The 24,714-nt window shown below is 40.0% G+C and overlaps 1 protein-coding gene across 5 annotated transcripts; it reads right to left on the bottom strand.

The window, feature by feature from the left end:
- Positions 1 to 394: 394 nt before the first annotated feature.
- Positions 395 to 22,870, bottom strand: rxrba (retinoid x receptor, beta a). 5 transcript variants are annotated; one of them, XM_085263032.1, is made up of 13 exons: positions 22,659 to 22,870; positions 21,721 to 21,869; positions 19,102 to 19,337; positions 18,428 to 18,581; positions 18,155 to 18,334; positions 15,372 to 15,392; positions 13,410 to 13,570; positions 13,039 to 13,168; positions 11,924 to 12,056; positions 9,280 to 9,315; positions 7,399 to 7,490; positions 7,158 to 7,263; positions 395 to 6,347 (listed from the first exon to the last, which is right to left on the bottom strand). In XM_085263032.1, exons 2-13 carry the CDS (start codon positions 21,734 to 21,736, stop codon positions 6,200 to 6,202), a joined length of 1,413 nt encoding a protein of 470 aa, XP_085119158.1. In that variant the 5' UTR covers positions 21,737 to 21,869; positions 22,659 to 22,870; the 3' UTR covers positions 395 to 6,199. The 5 variants fall into 5 exon arrangements, with proteins under 5 accessions (XP_085119158.1, XP_085119160.1, XP_085119159.1 ...); XM_085263034.1 differs by lacking the exon at positions 9,280 to 9,315 and having other exon boundaries at positions 22,659 to 22,866; XM_085263033.1 differs by lacking the exon at positions 15,372 to 15,392 and having other exon boundaries at positions 22,659 to 22,866.
- Between the last annotated feature and the right edge of the window lie 1,844 nt (positions 22,871 to 24,714).

Raw genomic sequence — 24,714 nt, 5'->3', positions numbered from 1 at the left:
ATGCAGCAGAGAGAACAGAGCCACCAGTGTCGGGTGAAACCTATCAGCAAAGCATGCTCTGATCTTAGGTCTGCTGCATCCTTATTGGTCAAGGTGTGCAAAGTAGGCCGGGAAAGAAATGCAAAGCAATTTTACCACGGTGGCAGAAAATTGGACAGGACAAAAAGGTCAGTGCTCCCTCTAGAGGTGGAAAGATGGGAGTGCGGTGCCAGTGGTCACTCGGGGCCCTGGGGTCCTGCTGGACTGAGGAGGATATCGTTTCCCGAGGCAGTCGGAGCGGAGGCGGCACGTTCCCTTACATCTGTGGTCAGTCGGTGTTTTAAAAGAAACTGAGTGCACTCTGGTAACTTTTATCATCTTATAGACTTAAAAAAAAAGACAAACACTATACTCGTACAGTATTAAAACCTTTACTCATGATACAACAAACAGAAACGAGATTCAGAATTAATGACTGAAAAAAAAAAGTTTCATTTTTTTTTTCTTCTTTCAGTCCCCAAAGCACACAATAGTCAATCAGCTCCACATGTACGATGGAGTAAGATACAAACAGGACAAAGAACAGACACAAGAGAAAGAGAGAAATTAATAACGAGTGACAGATTCTTCCATTCTGATTTTACACTTCTCGTATTTGTTTAATACTTTGTAATAAACAAAAGATGAATAGCATAGATTGAAAAGACTGATACAAGAAACGAGACAAAGAAACTGTGTGTGAAGTTTTTAAAGTGAAGAGTAAACAATTAAGGAAGATTCTAGATCTACTGGAAAATAGTTTTCCTGCTTTTCTTCTTGATCAACAACCGAACACCTGATCTGGGTTCTTTAAGTCCCTGCCCTTCTTCTCCTCCCTCCTCGGCTCTCTGACCTACTCTTCGCGGTTCCTCCAACACAACCACCTTCTCCTTCAGTGGAGAAATCCAGTTCAGCTGATCCTTCCTATCAAGTTAATGCAACCAGATCCTGCTCACCACACCTATGCATTTTAGTGGGCTATGCACTGTTTTCTCTAAAGTTAGAACCCTATTTTCTCCCTCATAATCTAAAACAGACTCTGAAAAGCTTTTCAAACGTCCACTTTTAGCCAGACAGGTAACACCCAGCAGCAAAAATACCAAACCAAACCCAGCTTAAGAGCAGGTGGAGGACTAGGCTAGGCTAGCCCTCTTAAATCGTTCCTTATCCTAATTTCACTCATCGATGCATTCCCCTCTCCTTTATAAACCAAAGCAGATCTTTTCAGGCTATTAAGCACCAATGCACAGCTTGAGCACCCAGAAGGGTCCACAACACTGATCCACTCTCTCCTGTGACCAGCACGTCCCCTCTCCACACGTGCTATCATTCAACTCTTATTAGGGCCCCCGTTAGTAAGCATCACAGACAGGCCGAGGTGGGCATCACAACATATGACATGACAGACAAGCGCTGGGGACTGAGTGGCCCTGCATTTAAAAATGGCTGCAAACAGCTTGGCAGTGATAAATAAACCAGTGAAGGTGGTGGCGGTTTTGAGGCTGCACAGCACACTCTTTAGCACTCACTGATCAAACAGGAGGGGCCTTGGCGCCTGGGTTAAAACGTCCAATCAGACACGGTGATCAAATCTTCAGTCACAGCCCGCAGGGGGGAAAAAGCATATTTATAATCAACGTCTTTATTCTCAAAAGCGAGTCATTTCAAAATGTAACAAAGATGGCGACAACAATACTGCTACACAGTCAAAAGGTCACAGCATGCGTCTGCCTTGAGTGCACAAGGTTGCAACGACAAACATTTTTGGCGGTGCGGCGCAATCCCGAGGCCCCTCGGTGGAGACCACAGATCGCCGCAGCTCTGCCGTCAAGTAAAGTAAGCAAAGAGGACAACACACCACGGGATCCCTTCGCCATAGCTCTCCAACACTTTGTCCCACGATAAGCTTCACATCCTTTTCAAACGGTCCGAGTCCATTCAGATGGAAAGCCCAACAATTTTCAGCCCACGTGGGTGACTGAATGTTAAGTTAAAAAAAAAAAGGCAGTGGAGATGGGGCAGTACAGGAAGGAAGGAGGCTGGGCTGTACTGACAGGGATCGGGCCAATGAGCGAGTTCATCACCCCTCCAGCCTGGCTCCCTTTCCTGCACCATTTTATTATTTCACGCAACTAATTTATTTAACAGCGCTCAGCAAGTCACAGCCAAAGCTACAGTTTCTGCCAGTCAAAAGGCGCAGCTGCAGAGGATTCCATACACATGTGCATAAAACCTTACACACATACCTTAAAACAAAAGCTGAAAAACAAAAACACCCAACCACCAGCTTTTGCCAAGACAGCCTGAAAGCTTGAAACGTCTTAGCACGTAAAACCTGCAACGACTGTATCGCCGTTTTACTGTTTCTGTTTATTGTCTTCTAAATGCTAAGCTCATAGCAAAAAGTAAAGTAAAAAATAGCATAGCACAACTTAAATACATTGCTGTTATATGGAGGGATGGGAATACCTAAATGATTTTACTGCCAATTAATATTAAGTTATGTAACAGACTAAGCTAAAATGAACTAATGCCAGAAACACAACAGATATATTGCATGACAAGTTGAACCACAATGAGTATACAAGTTGCATATTTTGACTTTTGAAGAATCACCAACAGAAATCGGCGTCCGTTCAGTCAACTCTGCATGTGTGTCTAGTACTTAATGTCAGCTAGTGAACCCTGCAGCACTGTGACTGGCTGTATAATGATTCCCATCCCAAGGTATAAACACAGTGCAGTAGCAGCAGGCTTAAACATTCAACAGAGGAAGCTCCAAAGCTAAAATCCTGCAGAGAAAGTTTCAAGGATATCAACCAACCAGAAGAGGAGACTATTCACACCATCACACATCCTGAAGTCAGCATACTCTCTGAGCGGCACACTGAGGGAAAAAAAAGCTTGTTTAAGGTAAAACCTAATCCACAGCCCAACTGTCTCAGGATAACCAAACCTGTGTCCAGACCACAGATTTCAAAGCTCAATGGCTGCAGAATCACTCAAGTCTCTATTATTTCATCTGAACCACCTCAAGTCACTAAAGCACTGAGACCATACAGCTTATACAGTACAAGAATGCTGGTAGATGCTCGTGCATCTCACCTAAATCATGAGCTTATCACCATCCCGCTTTGCTTGCTAATACATAACACGAGTCAGCAATGGTGCATAAGAGAATGAGCTTTCTCTGCATGTAGGAAATTAATGGACATCTGGAGACTACTTTGTTGAGTTGATCGTTTGTATGCAAGGAAAAAGAAGAAATGAAACAAAACCAAACTCTAAGGTTAGACCAACTTATATGTTAAACACGACACCTGTTTTACAGGTCAACTGCCAGCCTCTATGTCCACATCACATGGGGGAGGCCGCGGATCCTCTCTGAGAAGTAGTATTTGGACTATTTGCAGGGCGGGAAGCTCTTTGCTCATTCTGGTAGCTGGCAGACCCCAAAATTCAACAGCTACTTCCACTGCTTCCACCAGGCAAACTGCTTCCTACAATTACAAAACAAACTAACTCTGGCTGTGACTGGTAGAGCACAGAGCCTTATCAGCCACAGCCAACAAGTACAAGCACTTTGCTGGTATTCATTTTCCAAAGTAAGGAGACTAAAATAAAGGCCGGGGTCATAAAAAAAAAAAATGAAAAAGAAAACTTCAAGTGGGAGATTCAGTTTTAAGCTAGAGTGGAGAACGGCTGTCTGATTTGTCTGTGTACTTGCATACTGTAATTGCATTGATGTAAATGTGCAAGTCTTAAATGAAAAGACCGTATTCGTTATTTAGCACCTGGTAGAGGACACTTGTGCCTCTTCCCTGTAGAATGATACTGCAAAATGTGTATCTAATTTCTATTCAATGTGGTGACTAAAAAGAAGGCTAAACATACTTCAGAATGTCAACACTCTTTTAAATACTAACAAAAATGGCAGAAAATCTTTATGTGTACCCCAGTATTGCTCGCCTTTGAGCACGTGTAGACGGTTTAATTCATAGTTTTAATATCTCCTGATCGTGTGGTAGCTGCATTTGACTTTTCACTGTAATTCTCAGATTCAGTTGCTCACAAATTTCAATCACAGTAAATGTCAAGTGCCATTGTCAACAAAATCCAGCCAACCAATTACCAAGAACTACAGGAAACATTGGCAGAAGTTGGTGCAAAAGCAGCATTGAGGTGTGGTTTGGCCCTGGGCTCCAAAAGGTTCAATGGTGAAGGTTTAATGGTTGTCACATGGGAATCCAGTCCAATGTTGATTCAACAGCTAAAAATAGAGCTTTATAATTTGTTTGGTGGAGCCACATCTCTGACGTTCTCAAGTGTGAACAGGCCTTTGTTTTCACATGACTCCATTTTTTCTATTATTTACATCTACTGTACAAAAGGTTGCAAGCACCGAGCCCATACACAGTGAATAAAGTTTTGAAAGAGTAGGTAGTAGGTGTAGGATTTCCATTATATATAATCACAAGTTAATTCCAGGAGAAACATGACATACACGAGGATCTTTGTAAACATGGGGGCATCTTCACCGATCTCCATCCTCAACATGAGATCTATAACGAGCTGTGGGCTGCAAAATTATGCCAATGGACAAATTATGCAAATCTCAGCTGCTGCTTTTTGTATTGCACAAACCCTGCTTTAACAGAGAGTATGGGTGCAGCACAGCATGCCTCTCAAACTACAATAACTGCTGGGTTAATTTTCTGAAGAGTCTCCCTGAGCTGCAGGCCACTCAGTTTAGACAGACCGTTCAGTTACATGCAGAACTGCTCAGGGAGAAATTCAAATCATCTTCCTCTTTTGTGTTCAACACACACTCGATTAAAAAAATATTTTTGCTTTTAAAAAAACCCAAAAAACCCATAACAAATGGAGATGTTCAGCTGTGCTGCGTCAAGACCGTAACGGTAATATAGTCAGTATATTAGAGGTTAGCATCCAATCCAACATCCAATCTGATTATTATTTGTTCAGGACGTGACCGAACTTTTATAACAAATCACCACATGGGATTTGAAAATAACACAACAATAAGAAAATCCTACACTTAGTACCTTCAAGTTCATCTTAGATGTCTGAGATGGTCATTTCTAGGAAACAGAAACATTTACACAGTTACAATTCACAAAAGTGCATAAAAATGACCACCAGCAAGAGGAGCCGTTAAATGAATGGGAAGTTAAATGAATGGGAAGTTAAATGAATACTCTTTTTTTTTTTTTTTTGCATGAAGCTGTACTTCCTGTGAGCCTCAAGCTGTTTAAACCATCTGCCAAAGTAGAGAAAAGGATAAAATAAAACTTAAAAAGAAAAGAAATTCAAGTCATTCTTCTTACAAAGCCCGCTGTGCGCACCAGGGCGGGAAGGACCATGTTTGGCTGTTCAGAGTCCTCCCAGCCCCCTTTTTCCTGGATTTCAAAGCCTTGGAAAAAGCTCTCATTTCATGAGTACAGTACTTCAAAATAGAAACTTAAACAAGTTTCAGCATGAATAAAAAGCATTAAACATTTCAATTTTTACAAGATTGGATGAGCTTGTTGGGAGGGTGTTTCTGCCTGTCCATTACAGGGCACCTCCTGACAAAAAAAAAAAAAAAAACTTTTGATGATGGACAGTTGATTGAAATGCTATGCACCTGATTTCAAGCTAAAATCAAACATGAATAACTAACCGGCTAGTGATGGATATAATATGCAGAGGTGCAACTGGCAGTAACCCAAGTAAAAACGGGGGAGGTACACCAGTTACACAGAAGCAAAAACCCACTGCGAGTTGAAGATGGGAAAACGGAAGGCTAACTTAAAATTAAGACATTTACTGTATATATAAGATAAAAAGGGCGTGTATTCCTTGAGTCATAACCCCTATGGAGGAAAACTGGATATGTGAAAACAAGTGAAAATCTGTGTGTCTCAGTATTAGGAAACTTATTTTCACAGCCATATTATCTGTGTATTAGTTACATCATAGGTCAATCCATGGTTGCAATCTGCATGCGTGTGTGTGTGTAGACAATTAGCCAGGGTGAATGTGTGTTTTTGTGTGTCCACCAGCAGGTGCTGCAGTTAAGTGAGGAAGAACAAGAAGAGCCAATGACCCAACACAGAGGGGTCGTGTTGGTAATCCTGGTGTGCACTGGATCCTGACCGGAACAAAGCTGGCTCCTCCTCTAGGTGAGCTGGTGAGGCGCCTCTAGCATCTCCATCAGGAAGGTGTCAATGGGCGTATCACCAATCAGTTTAAAGAAGAACAAGTGCTCCAGGCACTTCAGACCGATGGAGCGCAGTGCCGGGAGCCGGAGGAGGAGCTTTGCAAACCTGTATAACAGAAGGAACGATGAGGGACAAAAATGGCCACTGACCTGGTAATGTCTTAAAATCAATTAAAATGCACGAAAAATTGTGAATAATTTTTCAGATTGCAGAACGAAAGCATCCTGGATAATCTGTTAATATAATGTATTTAAGCAGAACTAACAGTTTGTGAAAACAGTGTAGCTTGCCATCACCAGTGTGTGAATGGGTGGATGACTGGATATGTAAAGCGCTTTGGGGTCCTTAGGGACTAGTAAAGCGCTATATAAATACAGGCCATTTACCATTTACCATTTAAAACACGAGTTGGAATACATAAAATATCTGTCCATAATCACAATATCTAACAGTGTACAGCTCAAGTTATGCTTATAGTACACAGAATCTGCCCCCACTCTTGCATTGAGTTTCAAGTAACAAGATCAGAATCAGAATACTTTATTGATCCCTGGGGGTATCAGCAATACGACTACTTTATGCCAATCCGAGTTATCTCATACAACTAAACTAAAAAAATGAATTATAAATTGTTGTTTCATTTTAACAAAGTCAGTGGATTTAAGAGGACTTGATTAAATGCTGCCCAGGATTCTTGGCTGTTTTATAACTTTTCTGTTTTCACACTATGAGCACAAGTAAATTTGATCAAGATACAACATTCAGTTTGTTTGGTAACAGCCCAGAGACTAATTCAGAAAGGCAGACTGTATCAGCTGCTCTGTGCAGCGGTGATGAGTGTACGTGGGTATGTGTAAACAGCAGAGCCCACAGTGACTTCACCTCTTGTCTGTAGTCACATGTGCAATATCTTACCTTCCCTGCTGATCGGGATATTTCTGTTTGCAGTAAGACTCCAGAGATGCGTACACCCTCTCTCTTAGGAGCTCCACCTCACTGGAGTTGGACAAACCCTTAGCATCTTCAGGTAAAAACAGAATATTTTCATTATTTCAACAGTTTAAAATTTCTTCAGTTTTCCAGACTTTAATGAGTCTGTTTTAGTTTTCCCAATGACACTTTCACATGATTTTCAACATTGCACCAGCCCATGTACCTGGATTGAAGAGAATGATTGCTCGAAGGCAGCCCAGCTCTGTCTTGTCCATTTGCATGTCTCTCATTTTACTAACAAGCTCTGTCAAAACCCTGAAGAGAGGACAAGAGATATGCAAAGAGAGAAGTCCCAAATGGAGACAGTAGGAAAAAGCCGGGAGAGAGAGGGGGAGAAAAAAGAAAGGATTGTGCCAGTGAAGAATAAAAAAAAAGAGGGGGAATCGATAAAAATAGGAGAAAATACATGAGAAAAAGACAATATTAAGTGAAACAGAGAGACCAGATGGCAAAACCACTGCTATTTATGGTTACTTATTAATATAATGACTGTAAGTTAGGCCATGGCTGAACACTGCTGGTTCTGCAGCTGCACCGGTGACTGAATCTGTCCTGTCATGAAAATGGCTGGCAAATGTCAAAATCTACAATGACTGGAGATAAAAATGTTTTTAGTAATTTCTTGTTTAGTTTAAAACTTTAATTTGTGTCTTTCCCTCAACTGCTCATGGAGCAGAGACACTCGGGTCAGAAAAATATTTTTCATTTACCAAACACAGACACATAATTTGGACCAAAGCTTTTGAGAATAAACCCAAAATGTATTTAGTGAAGGGAACATATCCGGTTGTTGTCTCTGTTAAACAGTTTTTTTTTCTTTTTTAACTCTTCATTTCAAGTACAAAGCTGTGGCTGTGGGGACAGCAGACCCACCCATCTGCTGTTAAAGCCTCCTGTTTGAAAGGCACAACCAGTGAGAGGAGGTAAAACGGCTCGCTTCAGGCAGTGGATGGACTGAGGAGCTGCACAGAGGCCGAGGTGGAAATAATCCCCTGTAATTCCTAACAGTAATCCTTTTAACATAATTTAAGGTTTAAAAAAAACTACTTTTCTAGGACTGTCACCAGCATTTTGATGAAATGCTCACTTTTAAAATAATTTCTTAAAATTAAAAGTAGAATGGCTATTTTTAATTTTTCACAACTGCATGAATAAATGCAAACAACTAACAAAAACACCGCCTAAACATGAAAATGTCACAATAACAACATTTTCAAACATTTCATTCAATGCATTTATCAATCTTTAGTAGATGTTGCGTTTTGCAATCTAAACTATTAAGCGTTTCCCCTCCAGGCAAACGAACTGAGTGAAAGAGGAATGGGATACAATTATAGAGTAAGAGGAAGAAGTGATGACTGTTAGAGACTGCTTATTTGCTTCTCCATCGTCCTTGATCAGAAACGAACATCTGTTTTTAATGACAGGGTTGTTTTTGTTAAACAGACACCACCTTAACCAACATTACGATGCACTGCCAAATCAATTGTTTTATGCACGGCAGCGCTCTGGATAAATGCCTTTCCCCCCCCTTTTTACTTGAGAAAGTGGAGGAAATGAGGAGTAATTTATGGGGTACACCCAGAGTACGTGTCATTATTTTTATACTACGGGTATTTCCCATCTGATGACAGCCAACAACACCTCCACTATAAATTAGGGGCTCTAAACTTTAACCGAGGACTTCGGTAATACAGTATTTGCTGTTCACAAAGGCAGTCCACACATTTAGTTTCACTCTGCAGTCGTCTAACCTAAATATACTTTAAGTTCTAAGAAAATGAAGTGCCAAAGTGCAAAACATTCAGTGACAGGATGCATTCAAAGCCACAAACAACACATGGTGTCTGACAGTACGCCGATCATTTACAATTTTAGTAGGTGATGTTCAGACTTGTATCCTGTTGTAAGAACCTGGCTTGCAGCTGTAAGGCTGCAGGAAAGTCTGACAGCATCAACGTTTCCACGTCGTTTGTTTGTTTGTTTTAAGGTAGACTTAAAGAGGAGGGGTTCAAGGAAAGTGTTTGTGTAGTGGGGTAATTACCTGTCAAATATGGCCCCAACCTCGGCATTGTGCGCCCTGTGTATTCAATCACAATGTGTTATTACAATGTCATTACACAGTTACAGTACAGTACTTTCTGTTCTGAGCCCTTCAGCTGTACAGGTAGTGCACAGGTAGTCCACGCTTACATGTGATGTGACATGGTTGTATTAAATGCGATGTCTGGTTTAAGGTTTGCTTTATTTGAAAATTTATTGTGCATGTACTGTTACATGTTGCTAAATGTGGACCTCTGGTAGAAATGTGATGTGCTTTATTACATTATAGTGTGTATATAGTATTCAATGATTTGCACATGTATTAAAACAAGCACAGGCTGTAACAGATTTTATGAGCCAAATGCAGGACAGCAGAAAAACATCTTACAGAAAGGGCCCTTCAACGTTTAAATGATTTTTCTAGCTAAATGTTAACAGATCTGCAAAGTAACCTGAGTAAATGTCACTGAACTGTGTCTGTTGGATGAAGAACAGAGGCTTGACGAGCAGAATACAACATTTAGGACAACAAATTAACCACACACAAAAAAGGAAAATAAAACATCAGTAAACAGAAAACACATTTAAAACAGCACAAACACAACAACAAAGTAAAGCAGAGATGCTTTCTACCTTTGTCATCGATTTATTTTCACATAAATGTGGAGTGTATGTAGGCAAAAGGTCACTGTGTGCTTCTTTTCTGTGTGTGTGCTCATTGCGTCATCTTTCCTCTTGGCCATCTAGTCAGTAGCAGCATAATAATATACTAAATTTAACTGTTCAGTAGCTTCTTTGAATGAGGTCAGCAATGACCATAATTTAGTATTCAACTGAATGAAACACTGCTAGGCAAGGACTGGGTCTGCTTGCTCTAGGAAAGGGTCATTGACCAGGAAAGCAAACAGGAAAGGATGTGCAATAATCAATTTACTTTCTGCCTGTCCAAACTCAAAGAAAGATGGTACCTTTCAAAATAAGACACCAGAGTCATGGTACTATTAAGACTTACATCTTTTAAACCTACATCGTATTAATCTGGACCTGCTCAGCTTTTGTGTTTGCTGAAATTTGTCCGTTAGTTCGTGTAGTTAAATGATGTGTTTTTCAGTTTGAGTTTTGTGTGGAGTTTCTTTCTTTTCTTTTTTTTTAAAGAGCTTGTGGTATTTTACACTTCAGGGCCATTAAAGCAAAACGTCTACAGCGAGTAATGTGTTACAAAGAAATATCCACATCCTCTTTCATAAAATATGGTTCAGTAGACTCAAACAGATGCTGATGCCAAGCGGAAACAGAAGCCTGCTGCTAGTAGAGAGTAGTGCTATGAGAAAATGACCTTTGAGCCATTTGCAACAAGCCCAGCATGATTTGAACTAAACTGGATTTGAAGCCAGGATTAACCATTTGTAGCAAATTAGTAATCTATTAATGTGCAACTACTGTGAATTAAAACACTGTGATCAAGCCAAAACTTTAGATAAGATTAACCAAGAGCTGCAATACGCATACTGTTTTTTAAAATCGAGGCAAAAGCCGTCTGACATCCCATCATGACATGAAACACGTTATTTCACCTTACCTAAGTATTAAATGCATCAACTGCAAACAAACAGTGCACCATTTTGTTCTGGGTCCTCGTCCAGCAAACCTCTCGGCTATGAGGGGAAAACCCCCGCTCAGCGCAGCCACACATGCCTGGGGTGCGACTTGGCGGTCAGTCGGGGAAATATACCTCCTTCATGAAGCTGGCAACTTTTCAATCTTTGGCCTGCGGTCATAAACGCTACGTGGATTGTGATCTGATGGTTTCTTGTAGACACACTGGAGTTTGCACCAGAACTTTAATCATTTATAAATGTGCCAGAAGGGTCCGTTTGTATATCTGCATCCATATTAAAGCCCGATAATTCAAAGAACATAAAGTTTGACATCTTTAACTTATAATTAAATCTGTTTATGCATGTTAAGCCAGTCGTACTGAAATTGTGTGTGTGTGGGGGGGGATAATAAAAAGGGAAGATTTAACACCTTTTAACATACTTACGGCCTCTAAAACATTCTGCACAGTAATTAAATTATAGTCACATATTTTTAAAGACATTTCCATTTCATATTTGCACATAAGATTGTACATTTGCCAGCCATTACCACATTACCAGATTATACAATGAGTGATATGCCACTGAGTGTGCAGGAGTTTGCATGCATGCCTATTGCTAAGTATTAGTCACCAGCCTCCCTGGCATGCGCTGTGATCCTACAGGCAGCACTACAGAAGCAAAGTCTCTCAGCCAATTACAGCCAATGCAGAACACAGCAGCTGCAGCCAGCCAAAGATGAACACTGTAACCTCGATTCTTGTTCACTATCCAGAGAAACCAAAAGGGATTTCATTTTGGCTTTCCAGGATCTGCTTATTTTACTATGTAGTACATGATTTTATACTGCATACATGTAGACGTAGTACACTTGAGATTCAAAGTAGAACGGCTTCTGAAAATGCACTTATATAACAAAGCTAAAACCCTCTAGTGAACACAATGTTTTGGTTTCATGCCTTCTTCTCCTTAAAGCTGCAGAGAGTCCCAAATGTTGTTTGTGTATCAGAGTTGCACCATTTGTGTTTCCATACATTGTGGCATTACCTGTCAAAGATAGCTCCAACACCTGCACTGTGGGCACTGTTCCTGTGGACATGCAGGCCTGTGGCAAGTAAAATCCCGTCCTTCACCGAGATGGAGCGATGGGAGAACGATGCAATCAGGAGCTCATTCCAGCCTGTTGAAAAGTTGGTGTCTCAGTATCTTTAATGAGGTTTATTTCATGTTTAAAAAACAAATACATCAAACTGCAGTGGCTAATACATGAGACAGATCCCCAGTTCAAGACTAAGACACACAAACCCAGCCTCAGTGGGTCACAAGCTACTGTGCTCCTGCAAAGCCCAGAAAAATGGGAGCGATCAGGCAGAACACTCATCATTAAATGTGTGCAAAATCAAAGACACGGATCCATTCAATGTGACAACACATCAGAAACAAGAGATTACCCAAATTTACTGTACTTCACAAAGCACAAAAAGCAGAAAATGCCAAATACCCTTGCAAAAATAGTGTGCAAGTTTATGATTAGCTTTTCTTGGCTGTAGTGGCTGCTGTTGTAATAACTGCATCAAATATACTGCTCAATAAATAGATAAGTAAATAAATATGGGAACACTTAAATGAAACATGATGAAATAATTATTCAAGTTGAAAATCTTTACTGACACAGTGTGAAATTTATTGAGAACAAGACGTAACAATGGATCTTGAAAACCAAAATAATGAAATCAAAATAACATCAAAGAGTTAAACTTAACATTGTTAAATTGTTTCCTGAATTTCTTTAATAAGCAAAAGTGATGTTTGCATTCTTCTTTGATGCACAAGTGAGGCTAAAAGCTGCACTGGAAGTTTTAAGATCGGGTTACAGCACAATATAGAAAATCCTGAGAACTAAAGATTATGTAAGATTAAAATGTTTACATTTTGATGGATAGACCATATGGTGTACTTTATATCAATCCATGCATGGTGAAGATCAAACTGTAATGCCATTGTTACAAAGAACCACAAAAAATGTTCATTGTTTGCAACAACCGCCCTGTTATTTGTGCATTTTTAAAACTGTTGGAGTATATCATGATAGTTTTAACTAAGAGTAAAACCAGTAGAATCTCATCTGAGTTATTAAACCGGATCAAATCAGTCTGACTTACCTGCACGTAGCAAGATGACCTGGTCATCCAGGGGCAGCTCTGAGAAATGAGGGATCCTCTTGGCCCACTCCACCAGCGTGAAGAGCTGCTTGTCTGCTGCCTGGCAGATGTTGGTGACTGGATCGTTGGGCTGAAATAAGCAGATTTACAGTATTAGTGGTAGTGATTTCATTGCAGCTTTAATGCATTACTATGTGCCTGTGAATAATATTAAAACTAATCTGACATCTAACAGTAACTGTATCACGCAAAGCTCAAGAAACACAAACGTGTAACTGCTATAGAGTTTGTTTAAACTCAGACTTCCTTTGATAATTATTTCTATTGTTAAAAACATCTAAAGGGTTTATTTCCACCCCCAGGCTACTCACAGAGCTGCCGCCTGAACTTCCATCTGCATGCAGCTCTGTCTTCTGCTCTACGGCCATCTCTGCTTCCAAAATCTTCTCTACTGGCATCTCCTCGTTGACTGCACTGGTCGACTCCACGTCACCATCTCTATCCTTGTTCCTCTGCCGCTCCTCTTGGACAGCTGCAGGACAAGGGAGAGAGGAACACAGGGGAAAACAATAAAAGGGAAGAAGGTTGGAAGGGAGGAAAAAGTAGGAAGAGCAGAAAGGAGAAAAAAATGCAGGTGGGTAAAATGAGTGAATGTATGTTATTATGAGAGGAGGAAAAGTACACAAGCAGAGGAATGGCCGAGAAAGCAAATGATTTGGGTAGGCAGGCAAATGTGGAGAACAAGAATAAACAAAGAATGAGCCAAGGTAAATAAAGTGAGAGATGCAGAAAAGGAGATTAACAGATAATGTGTGAACAATGAGGGATAAAGATTGGTGTAGGAAGAGGTGAGCATACAAAAGGAAAGAAGCAGAAAGATTCAAATGAATTTGGAAATATGAAAAGAAACAAACAGCAGGGAGAGAGAGGCACATGTATACACAGTTCATAAAAAGTCTCTCATACTGTCTTTCATACTTCTTTCAGGTCCACAACTAAGGCAGAAATAGACCAATTAAGACATACCACATAAATTATTAACAAACCATTTTATAGACAATAAGGAAGAAATTACAGTGAAATCAAACTCAGAGTGTAAGCGCTTTTTCCTAGATTGAATTCCAATTCCAGGCAATTAACAGTTAATGGCTGGAACAAAGTTTTTGGAACTATTAAATCCCTGCTGTAATAAAACTAGGTTTCTATTTTCATAAAATTCAAGCAATCTAGTTATTGCAGACAGTGCCCATGTAAATACAATCAATATAAATGCATGAACTCTACTTTCCCTTTTCATGAGGTATTAAAAAGCTGTGTTTAATAAAAATATGGTTTTATATTCACTTTAGATGACCCATTTCTGTGGGAGTTTTTTAATATACACAGTAACCAGATTTTTTTTAAAAGAAATAAATGCACAATTACGTTAAAATAATCAAATTCATAGTCCGTTACAAATGATTTGCAGTCAAATGTTTTGACAGTCTGATATCCTACAGACATCAGCAGATGCAGATTATGTGACTTGGCCGCTTTGGTTTGTTTAAAGTACCAGATTTATGCCATTGACCTAAATTTTGTAATATGATTTTTTTTAAATAAAGCCTGTTTCATAAGTGTACAAGCTGACAACCAGTTGCTGTTGTGGCAGTCCTAAAGCCATTCAGCTGCCACTCCAGTGATTCTCTTGTCCACCATCCTGGACTAAAGCTGGCGACAGTAGTTCTGGTTCTGCTTGCTGGGAGATCTGCTGTGAGCTGGAAGGCTACTGAAACCAGAAACCGCAGCAGGTGGAGGACTGGTTATCTGCCACTACGGCTAGCTCACTAAGGCGGCAGAGCAGAACAGAACCGGGACTACCAGTGCCAGCTCCAGTATGAGACAGTGAAGTGGCGTCTGTCTGCAGTGCAAGACAACAGCTGGTTGGCTAATTAAAAGAATCTGGATACGTATCCTCACAGTATTCTTACTACGGTACTACCAAGCATCAGTTTATTCTTAAATAAATGTTTCCACACGGTTGAGGACCTCTTCTGTAAGTGTGACTCTACTGGGCTGCACCTGGTTAAGAGCAAAGAATAGGTAACTTAAACTAGTGTAACGATGACTGAACGAGTGGGCATACTCAGCAAACTTTCCCTGTAACCATGAAGGTTAAAAACACATGGGGAAGTAATTCAAGGCTGGCACTGGTCCTCCTCTCAGCACTGGCAAGAAACAGTGGAAAAATATTTTAAACTAGCTGCTCCTAATTGATAGGCAATGTAATATCTCTGCTTCCTGCTCACTCATACAGGCACAGACACACACCCCTCCCTCCCTCTTCTCCTTACATCTGTCGTTCATCTTGGCCACTACAGAAGGAGGGTGGGGGAGAGAGATCGAGAGGAAACAAAAAGAGGAAGAGAGGGGGAAAGGGGTTAGTGTTTACAAGGCTTACCCACCCCCATCTCCCTCTCTACCACTCTTTACTCGCTCTTTCTATCCTCCATCGTACACATATTAAAGCCTTTCCAGTCATGGAATATGTAGCATTGCTGCTTTATCAAGCTCATCAATTAGATTTGGATGATTTGTGACATTTAACAGGCAAGAATAGAAAGCAGAGGAAGTTGCATATAATTTAAGAGATTATTACAGTCCCTTTAAGATACAAGTCTTTTCCATAATCAGCACGATTTGAGATTAGCTCTCTAATCTGAGTGTCAGGCAGAGATTACACTCCCTTGCAGAAGTACATGCAAACAGCTGCAGACAGAGGAAGAATAGTTACTTCTATTCAAATTAGAAGGAGCGCTGACAGCTACACAAAGCTTTGCGTATAACTTCTAATGTTGAAATTTGTGTCACGCGGACAATCATGCTGCAGCAGATAGAAATACAACATTTGCGTCAGCAACATTTCCAGCAGCTTTACTCAAATTTGCAGCGACCGAATGATGCCTGGAATCACATGGAAGCTTGTTAAGAATAATTTATTTTGTTGTTATGACTGGTGAGGAAAATATACAATAAAGTTATCTCATATGAATTGGTTCTGATTTTTTGCATGCCTTCCATTTTGATTGCTCTGATTGGACAGATCTAGTGGGGTTGCCATCGTGTCTGTTACTGTTAACTGACCTGCGTTCTTATACAGGCACGAGACCAATTTGTTAAACCGTCATCAGATTAAGACAGAAGTGTGTTTTTAAATAGTTTTTACACATGTATTGCAGCCCTCAACTTCTCTATATTGTTATTTCACAGCACAAACCACAAACACAGTGAGCGTGACTCACTGTCGTTAGCTTGCCACTTCCCTTGTAAAAAGGTGGACTGTGGTGATGTGCAAATAACTCCGGTACATAGTCCAGAAGATTTACCTCTACTGAAATGATGTCATTAGTGCTGCCTACTGAACACACTAAGCAGCTTTCTCACCCTAAACCACATGGAGTAGTGCTAACGTGTGAAAACAGCTTTAATTAAAGGAAGAATATTTGAAAGCAGATGTGTTTAATTGTATTTTTATGGTATATCATCTCTCGGCTGGCCTGGGAACGCCTTGGTGTTCCCCCGGATAAGCTGGAGGAGGTGGCTGGGGAGAGGGAGGTCTGGGCCTCTCTGCTTAGGCCGCGACCCGGCCTCGGATAAAGCGGATGAAGACGGATGGATGGTATATCATAGCTCTTAAAATGTTGGGTAAAGTTAAAAAATTAGGCTCAGAGTTAGGCTGCAGAAACTGCAGATTATGCAGACATTAGGTCCCACAGAAAGCATGCTGCCTCGAATATTCCTAAATCTGTGCCGTCTTAATACTCCACAACCACAGTGACAATATCAGCAACAACAGTGGTGACATACCTTACATTTAACTTGCATTAAGTCATTATCAATGTTCATAAAATTTGCATTGTACAACGCTAAGGAATTCAGTGCTAATCTAATAATAGGACACGAGAAAGCACAGGGTGCAATATGGTTAGCTTACTTACACTGCTCAACTCTAAGACGCTTAGCAGCAGATAATCTCAGATGGGCCGGCTTGAAATGGATATAACGTAACTTTCAGTGTTAAGACACTTGTACAAGGCAAGATACAGATTAGTAGATGTTTGTAAAGGTTTCTTAAGGACAGCAGTGAGAATTCTGAATGGCGTTTGATGTTTCGTGCTAATTGCCATGTCATCCATTTTAACATTGTTATTGTTTAATAACTGTTAACAAGGCATGAAGTCTGAGGTAGTGTTCAGGCTGTGTCAGACTGAACTACAATGCACACAAAAACACAGCAGAGCAACCACAATGGAAGAAATGCGCACTTTGATAACTTCACACAAAATCTGGCAAAGCACCAGTTTTGAGCAGGGTTGTACCGAGATGTGAGCTTATTTATTTGTATTTCAGAAAAATGTTTATTTCCTCTTTTCACTTCTTTGTTTTCACTCTCTGTTCCTTCACTCGTGCTTCGGCTCACTGAAGCTGCTCTCCATTTCTCTCTCTCACCCTTTGAATGGGAACATTAGGGGCCAAGATTCAATGCTGTGTTTACAAACAGTAACCAAAGATTTCTGTGGCATACTTTAAAGTAACCAAACTGATTTTTACAAACTATTGCGCAGTGTGACTGTGAGGGGCTGGCTCAATTGCTTCATGTTGGCTACTCCACCAGTCAGAAATGATCACTGCTGCAAACCCCACCCATTACATTTTCACAAGTACAAGGCAGGGACTTTTTTGGAAGTTTAAAATGGAACTTAATTTAGATGCTGGTTCCTGCAGCAAAGGCACCAAGGCCGAAACACAACACTGGGCCAATTGAAAGCGCCTTTGAGGACATTACTCTTGGCCTTTTGTTATACAAGAATAGATTGCAAAGCTAAATCAGCAACACTCTTGTTCAACTATTAACAGTAAAAAACCTTTTAAACCTTTAAAAAAAGAAAGAAAGAAAAGAAATTGGTGATTTTATAATGGATTTTAGGACACTGCAAGTTGTAAAGGATGCAGAAAGTATGTTGTGTGTGAATATTTGGCTCTTTGTGTATTTAACCTAAACTTGTTTGGATAAACAGGAATAACACAGAGAAGATTAAGAACAAGCCGATTACAAGGCCTTTTCCTGCTGGCTCACCTTCTCTCTTCATGCCCATGGCCAGGCACTTCTGATAGCGGCAGTACTGGCAGCGATTCCTCTGTCTCTTATCCACAATACAGTCTTTATTGTCCCGACAGGTGTAGGTCAAGTCTTTTCGCACAGTTCTTTTGAAGAAACCTTTGCAGCCCTCACAGCTGTAGACTCCATAATGCTTACCTAAGAGAAAGGGGAAAAATTGCTTTTAATCATAGATGAAACTAACTCAGAGGCAACACAAAGAAAGTAGCTGTATTTTAGACGTCTACTCACCAGAGGATCTATCTCCACAGATGGAACAAAGACGTTTCTGGGAAAGCATCGGCCCAGGGCTGTGAGATGACAGCTGTTTCAAGCCCAGTGGAGGTTTCACATCATCGGAGCTGCTCACTGCATGAAGCCCCGACATCGACACTGTTGAGTTGATCTGAGAAAGCAACAGAAAAGATGCAGAATGCAATGACAACCAGGCTTTTTATGATACATTATTCACTATTCCCTTTTCATCTCTGTAAGAATCCAAAGACTGTGTTTAATATTACGATGTAGACTGCACTATAAACTTTAGAGGACACTGAAAATGAAACATGGGCCCTTTGCAACTAATTTTTTAACCTACTTACTCTTCTCTCTCTGCCATATGGTTGAAAACAGACAGCTATTAGAATCTTCCATGTAAATAACAAAAAACAGAAAACAATATAAATGGGCTCATAACAAAGAACAAACATTCCTGATATCAAAGACAAACACTAAAGCAAAAACAGCATTTTTTAAATACTTTGTGTTTAATGTTGAGCATATACAACGTGAAATATTTTGAATGACACTGATTTACAGAGTAACGTTGGTTTAGCCATCACTTTAGCTGGAGCAAGCTCTAAATCCTACAAAATGACGGATACATCCACATGTACTGAACCATACTAAACAAAGCAAAATGTCACCTGGGGGCTGCTAATTGGGCCGTAACCCACTGACGGTGTGCCAGGTAGGCAGGGAGACCCCAGCGAAGAGCTGATAACAGAAAAGGGGGAACCAATGCTGCTGATGGGGCTATTGACCCCGGCAGTGGTGATGGGAGGCAGGGAGGTCATGGAAGCTGCAGCTGAGGGAACCAGCGGAGGGGAGCGCTGGCCCGAAGGTGGGGAGGACACAGACGAACTGTCTGGGCTGTGGGAATCTGATAAGAGACAGCAAGATGAACAACACAGTAAATTTCATTATTCATAATAACAGCACACAGCAAAAATGCCTAAGTCTATGGATGGCTTTCTCTGTGATGTTTCATCAGTTAGATGTGTGTGAAAAGTATGGAAAACAAACTGCATTACGTGAGAGCTTACACTAAGAAAATATAAAACAACTGCTTAATACTTTAGTTCAACAATACCTAAAGTAACTTAAGCCTTTAAGTCATCAGGAGCTCCACAATATTGTCACATGACAAAACTAAAAACATTATTTCTACAAGGGATGTTGCATCGTGGATCAAGCTTTTTTATAAGCTGCTTTACAACCATGCAACCCCATCAGTAATGTCCATCCACCGTTTGCTCTTCCTGTCATATGGAGTGCAAGGATCAGTGCCCCAGCAAAGCTCAGTTGAGTCACTTGTTTACATTTGGGTCACACGTCACCAGCAGGTAGGATCGACTCCTTCACAGCTTGGTTGTAGTCAACAGTTTGTTTTGGCCTCAAGTGGTTTCCACCGTTATCAGGAACAGCTTCCCTGCATAATTTGCAAAGCACTGTGCTTTGTTGGAGCTTGCTGAAGACGCTCCTTTTTTGAGCGGTAAATTATCATTGGATGCAGACACGGGGCTCCTACTCGTACAACAGATGTACCCAGGCTCATCTCATTTAATTATATCATGATGTCCTCCTGAGACCCAGCCTATTCATTTATGTCCTCTGTAATGGAAATTTGTTTTTGGTCTATATCTTTTGACTTATTACTAAAGCTACCCTACTAAGTCCTGATGTGCTCAATTTAGGACATCCTTACCTTTCCAGTGATATCTCGTGTGACTGGGTGGCCTCTTTTAGCTCCATAGAGGCAGGAAATTATAAAAAAAAAAAAACGTTAAACTGAAAGATACTTTTTTTCTTTGGTTCTCGGGAGGATATGCCATTTCTATATACGTAAAGATACCTGTGTTATCATGGATGAGGTGATATAAATTTCCCTTTGCTTTTAACATTGACTTTAGGGCGAAATTAAGTCAAATCGAACTCAGTAGTTATTCCTTACATTTCTAAAGGAAATAAAAATTCTTACTACAGCAATTTGCATGAGTTTTAGCAGAAATGTGTGTTTGTTCTATGTTATTGGTGCAATATGTGAAAAAATATGAATATTAATATGAATAAATGTACCTCATTTGTCTGAAGACCCTATTTGACTGTGCAATTTCAATCAGATTTATTTTAAAAAAAACAATGACACAAAATATTGTTGGAAATAATATGTAAATTGTGTTCTTCCCCATCATCATTCCTTAAACTAGTCTGTCCCTTCTACAGCTGGCTGTGCTGCATTCTTGCTGCTGTGGGCGATGTACTGGCTGCCGTCTGATGTAATCACTCCCCCCCCCCCCCCCCCAGGAACAAAAATCAGGGAATCACGTTGTCTCATAAATCATCTACTGCAGGCCAGGAAGAAAACAGTTATTTCAAAAACAAATCAACAAAGTCAACGAATTGTGCCTTACATTACTCAGATTTGTGTGTGTGTTTAATTTTAAGTGGTGCATACTTTCTCAGCTGTTCATGTATTTCAGGGGAAAATAAATAAATAAATCCCCATTACTGGCACGAGTTGTTATTACTTTCCTGGCTTGGGAATAAAGGTTCAAAGTGCTGATAGTCTGAAACGTTTTGGATCGAGGTTAATGAAAAACAGAATCAAAGAGTGAAGAGTGCCTTCTTTTTAGCACAGTAACAACTTTATGATTGCCTCACAGTGAATTATATGCATAATTTATTTTTTAGCTTTGACATGTTTTTATAGTACATTGGTTAATTCTGTTCCTACATTAGAACCGGCAAGTTGAACACCGATTCAATCAAATGGGAGATTTTATTTTTAACAGTAAAACAATTATTAAAACCTACTTACTTTTAGAAGAATGGCAGATGATATTTTGGACACCACACACTGATTTATTTAAAAAAACAAAAAACAAAACACTTCTACCTGGTCAGCTGTGTCAGATGTAACACATAAATGGTAAACGGCTGTATTTGTATAGGGCTTTACTAGTCCCTGAAGACCCCAAAGCGCTTCACACATCCAGTCATCCACCCATATACACACACACACACACACACACACACACACACACATCTGTTTAAGCTTTAGCACTGTGATGTTTAAGCAAGTCTTGTTTTAGTTTCTGTTCCTTCATACCACATATCTTTCATAGCTACGATTTTACAACAGATAATAATGTAACATTGATCTATTATTAACACTAGTTTCCAGATGCAAGTCATCTAGACAATAATCCTGTCTGCAGTGCTGAAAGATTAATCTTTGCACATTAGTTCTTCCTTTTGCTTACCTCTGCTGTCTCCCATGATGGTGGTTGGGGCACAGGGGCTGACTGACAGCTACAAGCCGATGTGCTTCCGTCTCTAACAGCCCGATATCAAACTCTAGACCGCGGACTGAGGCCCGGGCCGGAGTTTTTTTGGGAACCCAAAAACGGCTCTGAAATTCCAACAGAAGAAATAGCACCGTATAAAACAGGAGTGTGACACAGAGGGTCCATTTGGGCATAAAGATGCAAAACAAAACTATCGTGGCTCCCATCTTTACACGGCTGTGAATTCTACCTGTGCTTAGCATTAGAAATATTTGCGTATTTGATGCATTTTGGGTGATTTTACGTAACGTTACAGCTGGACGTTTTAAAGCAGCCAGCTGCTCAGCTGATGCCAAGATTGTCTTTTACAGTACAGATCGAAACACCCGTGTTATATTCCGCAAATAAGCAGCATGCTGATCCCAAAACACTGCTCATCTTATCTGGGTTCAACGAGGTGAATAAAACACCCCAAACCAAATGAGATGGAGCCCAGACAGATGGCAACAACCCATCGTTTCTCCACGCTAGCCAACGTTAGCCAAAGCTCGTAAACTAACCTAGCTAACTTGCAATGTCTGTGACTACCGAGAAGCAGAGTGGCTTGTATTACATCAAAATCAAGTGGCATTAGACCGATTAACACTTCCGTTAAAGCTAACAAGCTCTGGTAATAAATTGCGTGAAAAGCATAGTTTAAGTTGGCAAAACAAGCCTATCGCTAAAGCTAACTACACTTAGCTACGTAACTTGGCTAGCATGCTAGTTACCACGAAAGCTTCGAAGGAGAGCGAAACTACCGAGAACAAGCCACCCCATCACCCAGTCCTTCTTCCCCTAACTATGCAATCTTTTTAAAAACATGCTGAATATTTTAAGTAAATATTTCGTGCAAATAAATGGAAGTTACTAACGGTTTAGCGGCTCAGCTTCTCCGCATGAAAAGATGTGGCGACTAGGCCTCGTGTGTGTCTGTCTCTCCCCCCACTTTGCCTCGTAGTCAACCCTCCCTCCCCCTGCAAGGATGAAAACATGATGATGATGGTGGAGGATTTGGCTTAGTGCTCTCTCACAGCTCAACGCTGGCTTCCCTTGCTTCTTAAAGCAGGACGTGGACTGTGCGGAGTGTTGTGCCCCACATGTCACTGAGTGAGGGAGACAACATCCAGCGAGAGGGTCAAGAGGTCAAGACTAGTTCAGCTCACTATGTCAGCTGCATAGATGAAAAGGTTACTGGCAGACACTGAGAAATCAATGCTAATCATAATAATCCTTTATAGCCTTTGTGGTCAGATTCAGTATTCAAAACACTTAACTACCTAATTATTCAAAAATATTCTTTTGTTATTGCAGGAGGTGCAGATATGTAAGGCATACAGAAGAGACTGATGGTTGAAAAAGAAACATGTTAGTGGCTGCTTTGCACCACAAAGGTAAAAAAGAAAAGATTTTTCTTTGTGTTATCAAGAAAAAGCTATGCATGTCCCAATACAATGCAAATTCAGCTGTGTTTACCACAAATGTACTTTTTATTCATTGTAAATATATCAGCTGTGAAAGTTATTAATAGTTTATATTCTCAACAGCTGCATTGGCAACAACAGAGAATGTTCAAGCAGATTTGTTTTCTGTTATTGATGATCTTTTTTCCTATTTTCCTTTTAAAAAGGGATGTTGGAAAAGTCTGTTGCTTTATGTAAAAGGGAAATAATTTAGAACTTGATGAAGCATCTACAATCAGTTTATATAAACATAAAAGAAACAGCAATGAGATCTGAGGAAAAGTCACATAATTTGTAATGATTTCACAGTGCTAAGGTGACTCAAGCGTAGATGCCTCTATTCATACATTAACACTAGTTAAATGCAAGATTTCTTCTTGATGGAAGAAATCCATCAGTGAAGAAATGCTGGCACTCACAATTGTCACAGTTTTTGTTGCTTTTGCCAAAATTAATGTTTATATATCTGTCATACATTAGTCTTTTGGGAATGTTTATCAAGGTAACAGCTTAGTTTAGTTAGCTTACTCAGCTTTTAGTTTTTGTGTCTGAGATGTATCGACATTACTAGCTGGCTGAACTGGCTGAGTTCAGATTTATTAGTTTAGAATGAGTGAAAAACGTTCCCTGTCATGCTTTTCTTGCTTTCATGTGGTCTGCCAGCCTGTGCATTTTACCTAGATTAATTAATTATACCATCAATGAACTGCAGTTTTGACATTGCTTACATTTTGACATAAAATATAAGAAATAATCCGTTACATTTTGAAATATTAGAGCCAGAATGTCTGTGAATGTTACAAATTTACAAACCCTAGTGCAAAATAGTTGGAACATTATGTACTTAATGTAAATAAAATCAGAATGCAATGATTGCAATGGGTGAGAACAGGATGATTGCGATGGGTGAGAACAGGCATCAAACTGGAATAGTATTTAATGCATGACTAACGAGGATTATAAAAGTAGTCAGCAAATTTGATAAAGTCTGTTTAGCATGAAGGGATATAAAGTACACACTCTTAATTCACCTTTCACGTCATCGGTTTAACCTGATTTCAGTGGGGATTGTACATTTATATGGAAATTTACTGAGAATCAGTCCCTGTTTAAACTGGCTTAAACTGTGTGATCCGAATGTTTTGCCTCCATTTTTACAATTTCCGTTTTTATTAATGCAGAAATCAGCAGTGAGATCAAACCCAGTGTTATACAGCAGTGTTATACAAAAGCCTGCTCCTGTGTTCACAAACTGTGTTTCAAAAACAACTAATGGAAAACCCATGATTCCCAATTTAGCAGGTTCTTCCTTCCATCTGCTGTGGCTGAATTCTTTAAGTTTGTTGGTGCTTTGTCACCCTCAAGGGGACTAAAATGGTATGACACGACAACAAAAAGCATGATGTGATAAATATGCTCCAGATTTTATTGCAACACTGACAGATACTGTTTTCCAGTTGAATACTTT

This window comes from Mchenga conophoros, linkage group LG22 (genome assembly GCF_057382185.1).
Source record: "Mchenga conophoros isolate Kocher_MC1m ecotype Shallow Benthic linkage group LG22, M_conophoros_male_GT1.1, whole genome shotgun sequence".
Classification (NCBI taxonomy): Eukaryota; Metazoa; Chordata; class Actinopteri; order Cichliformes; family Cichlidae; genus Mchenga; species Mchenga conophoros.
The sequence above is the reverse complement of the archived record's forward strand: the minus strand, read 5'-3'. Positions and strand labels throughout refer to the sequence as shown.

Excerpts from the sequence above, each read along its gene's own strand:
- rxrba (XM_085263032.1), bottom strand. Across the intron at positions 15,393-18,154 it reads CATGGGCATGAAGAGAGAAG|TGGCCAAGATGAACGACAGA; the intron begins GTGAGCCAGCAG and ends CTCCTTCTGTAG. Across the intron at positions 7,264-7,398 it reads AATCATTCTCTTCAATCCAG|ATGCTAAGGGTTTGTCCAAC; the intron begins GTACATGGGCTG and ends TTTTACCTGAAG.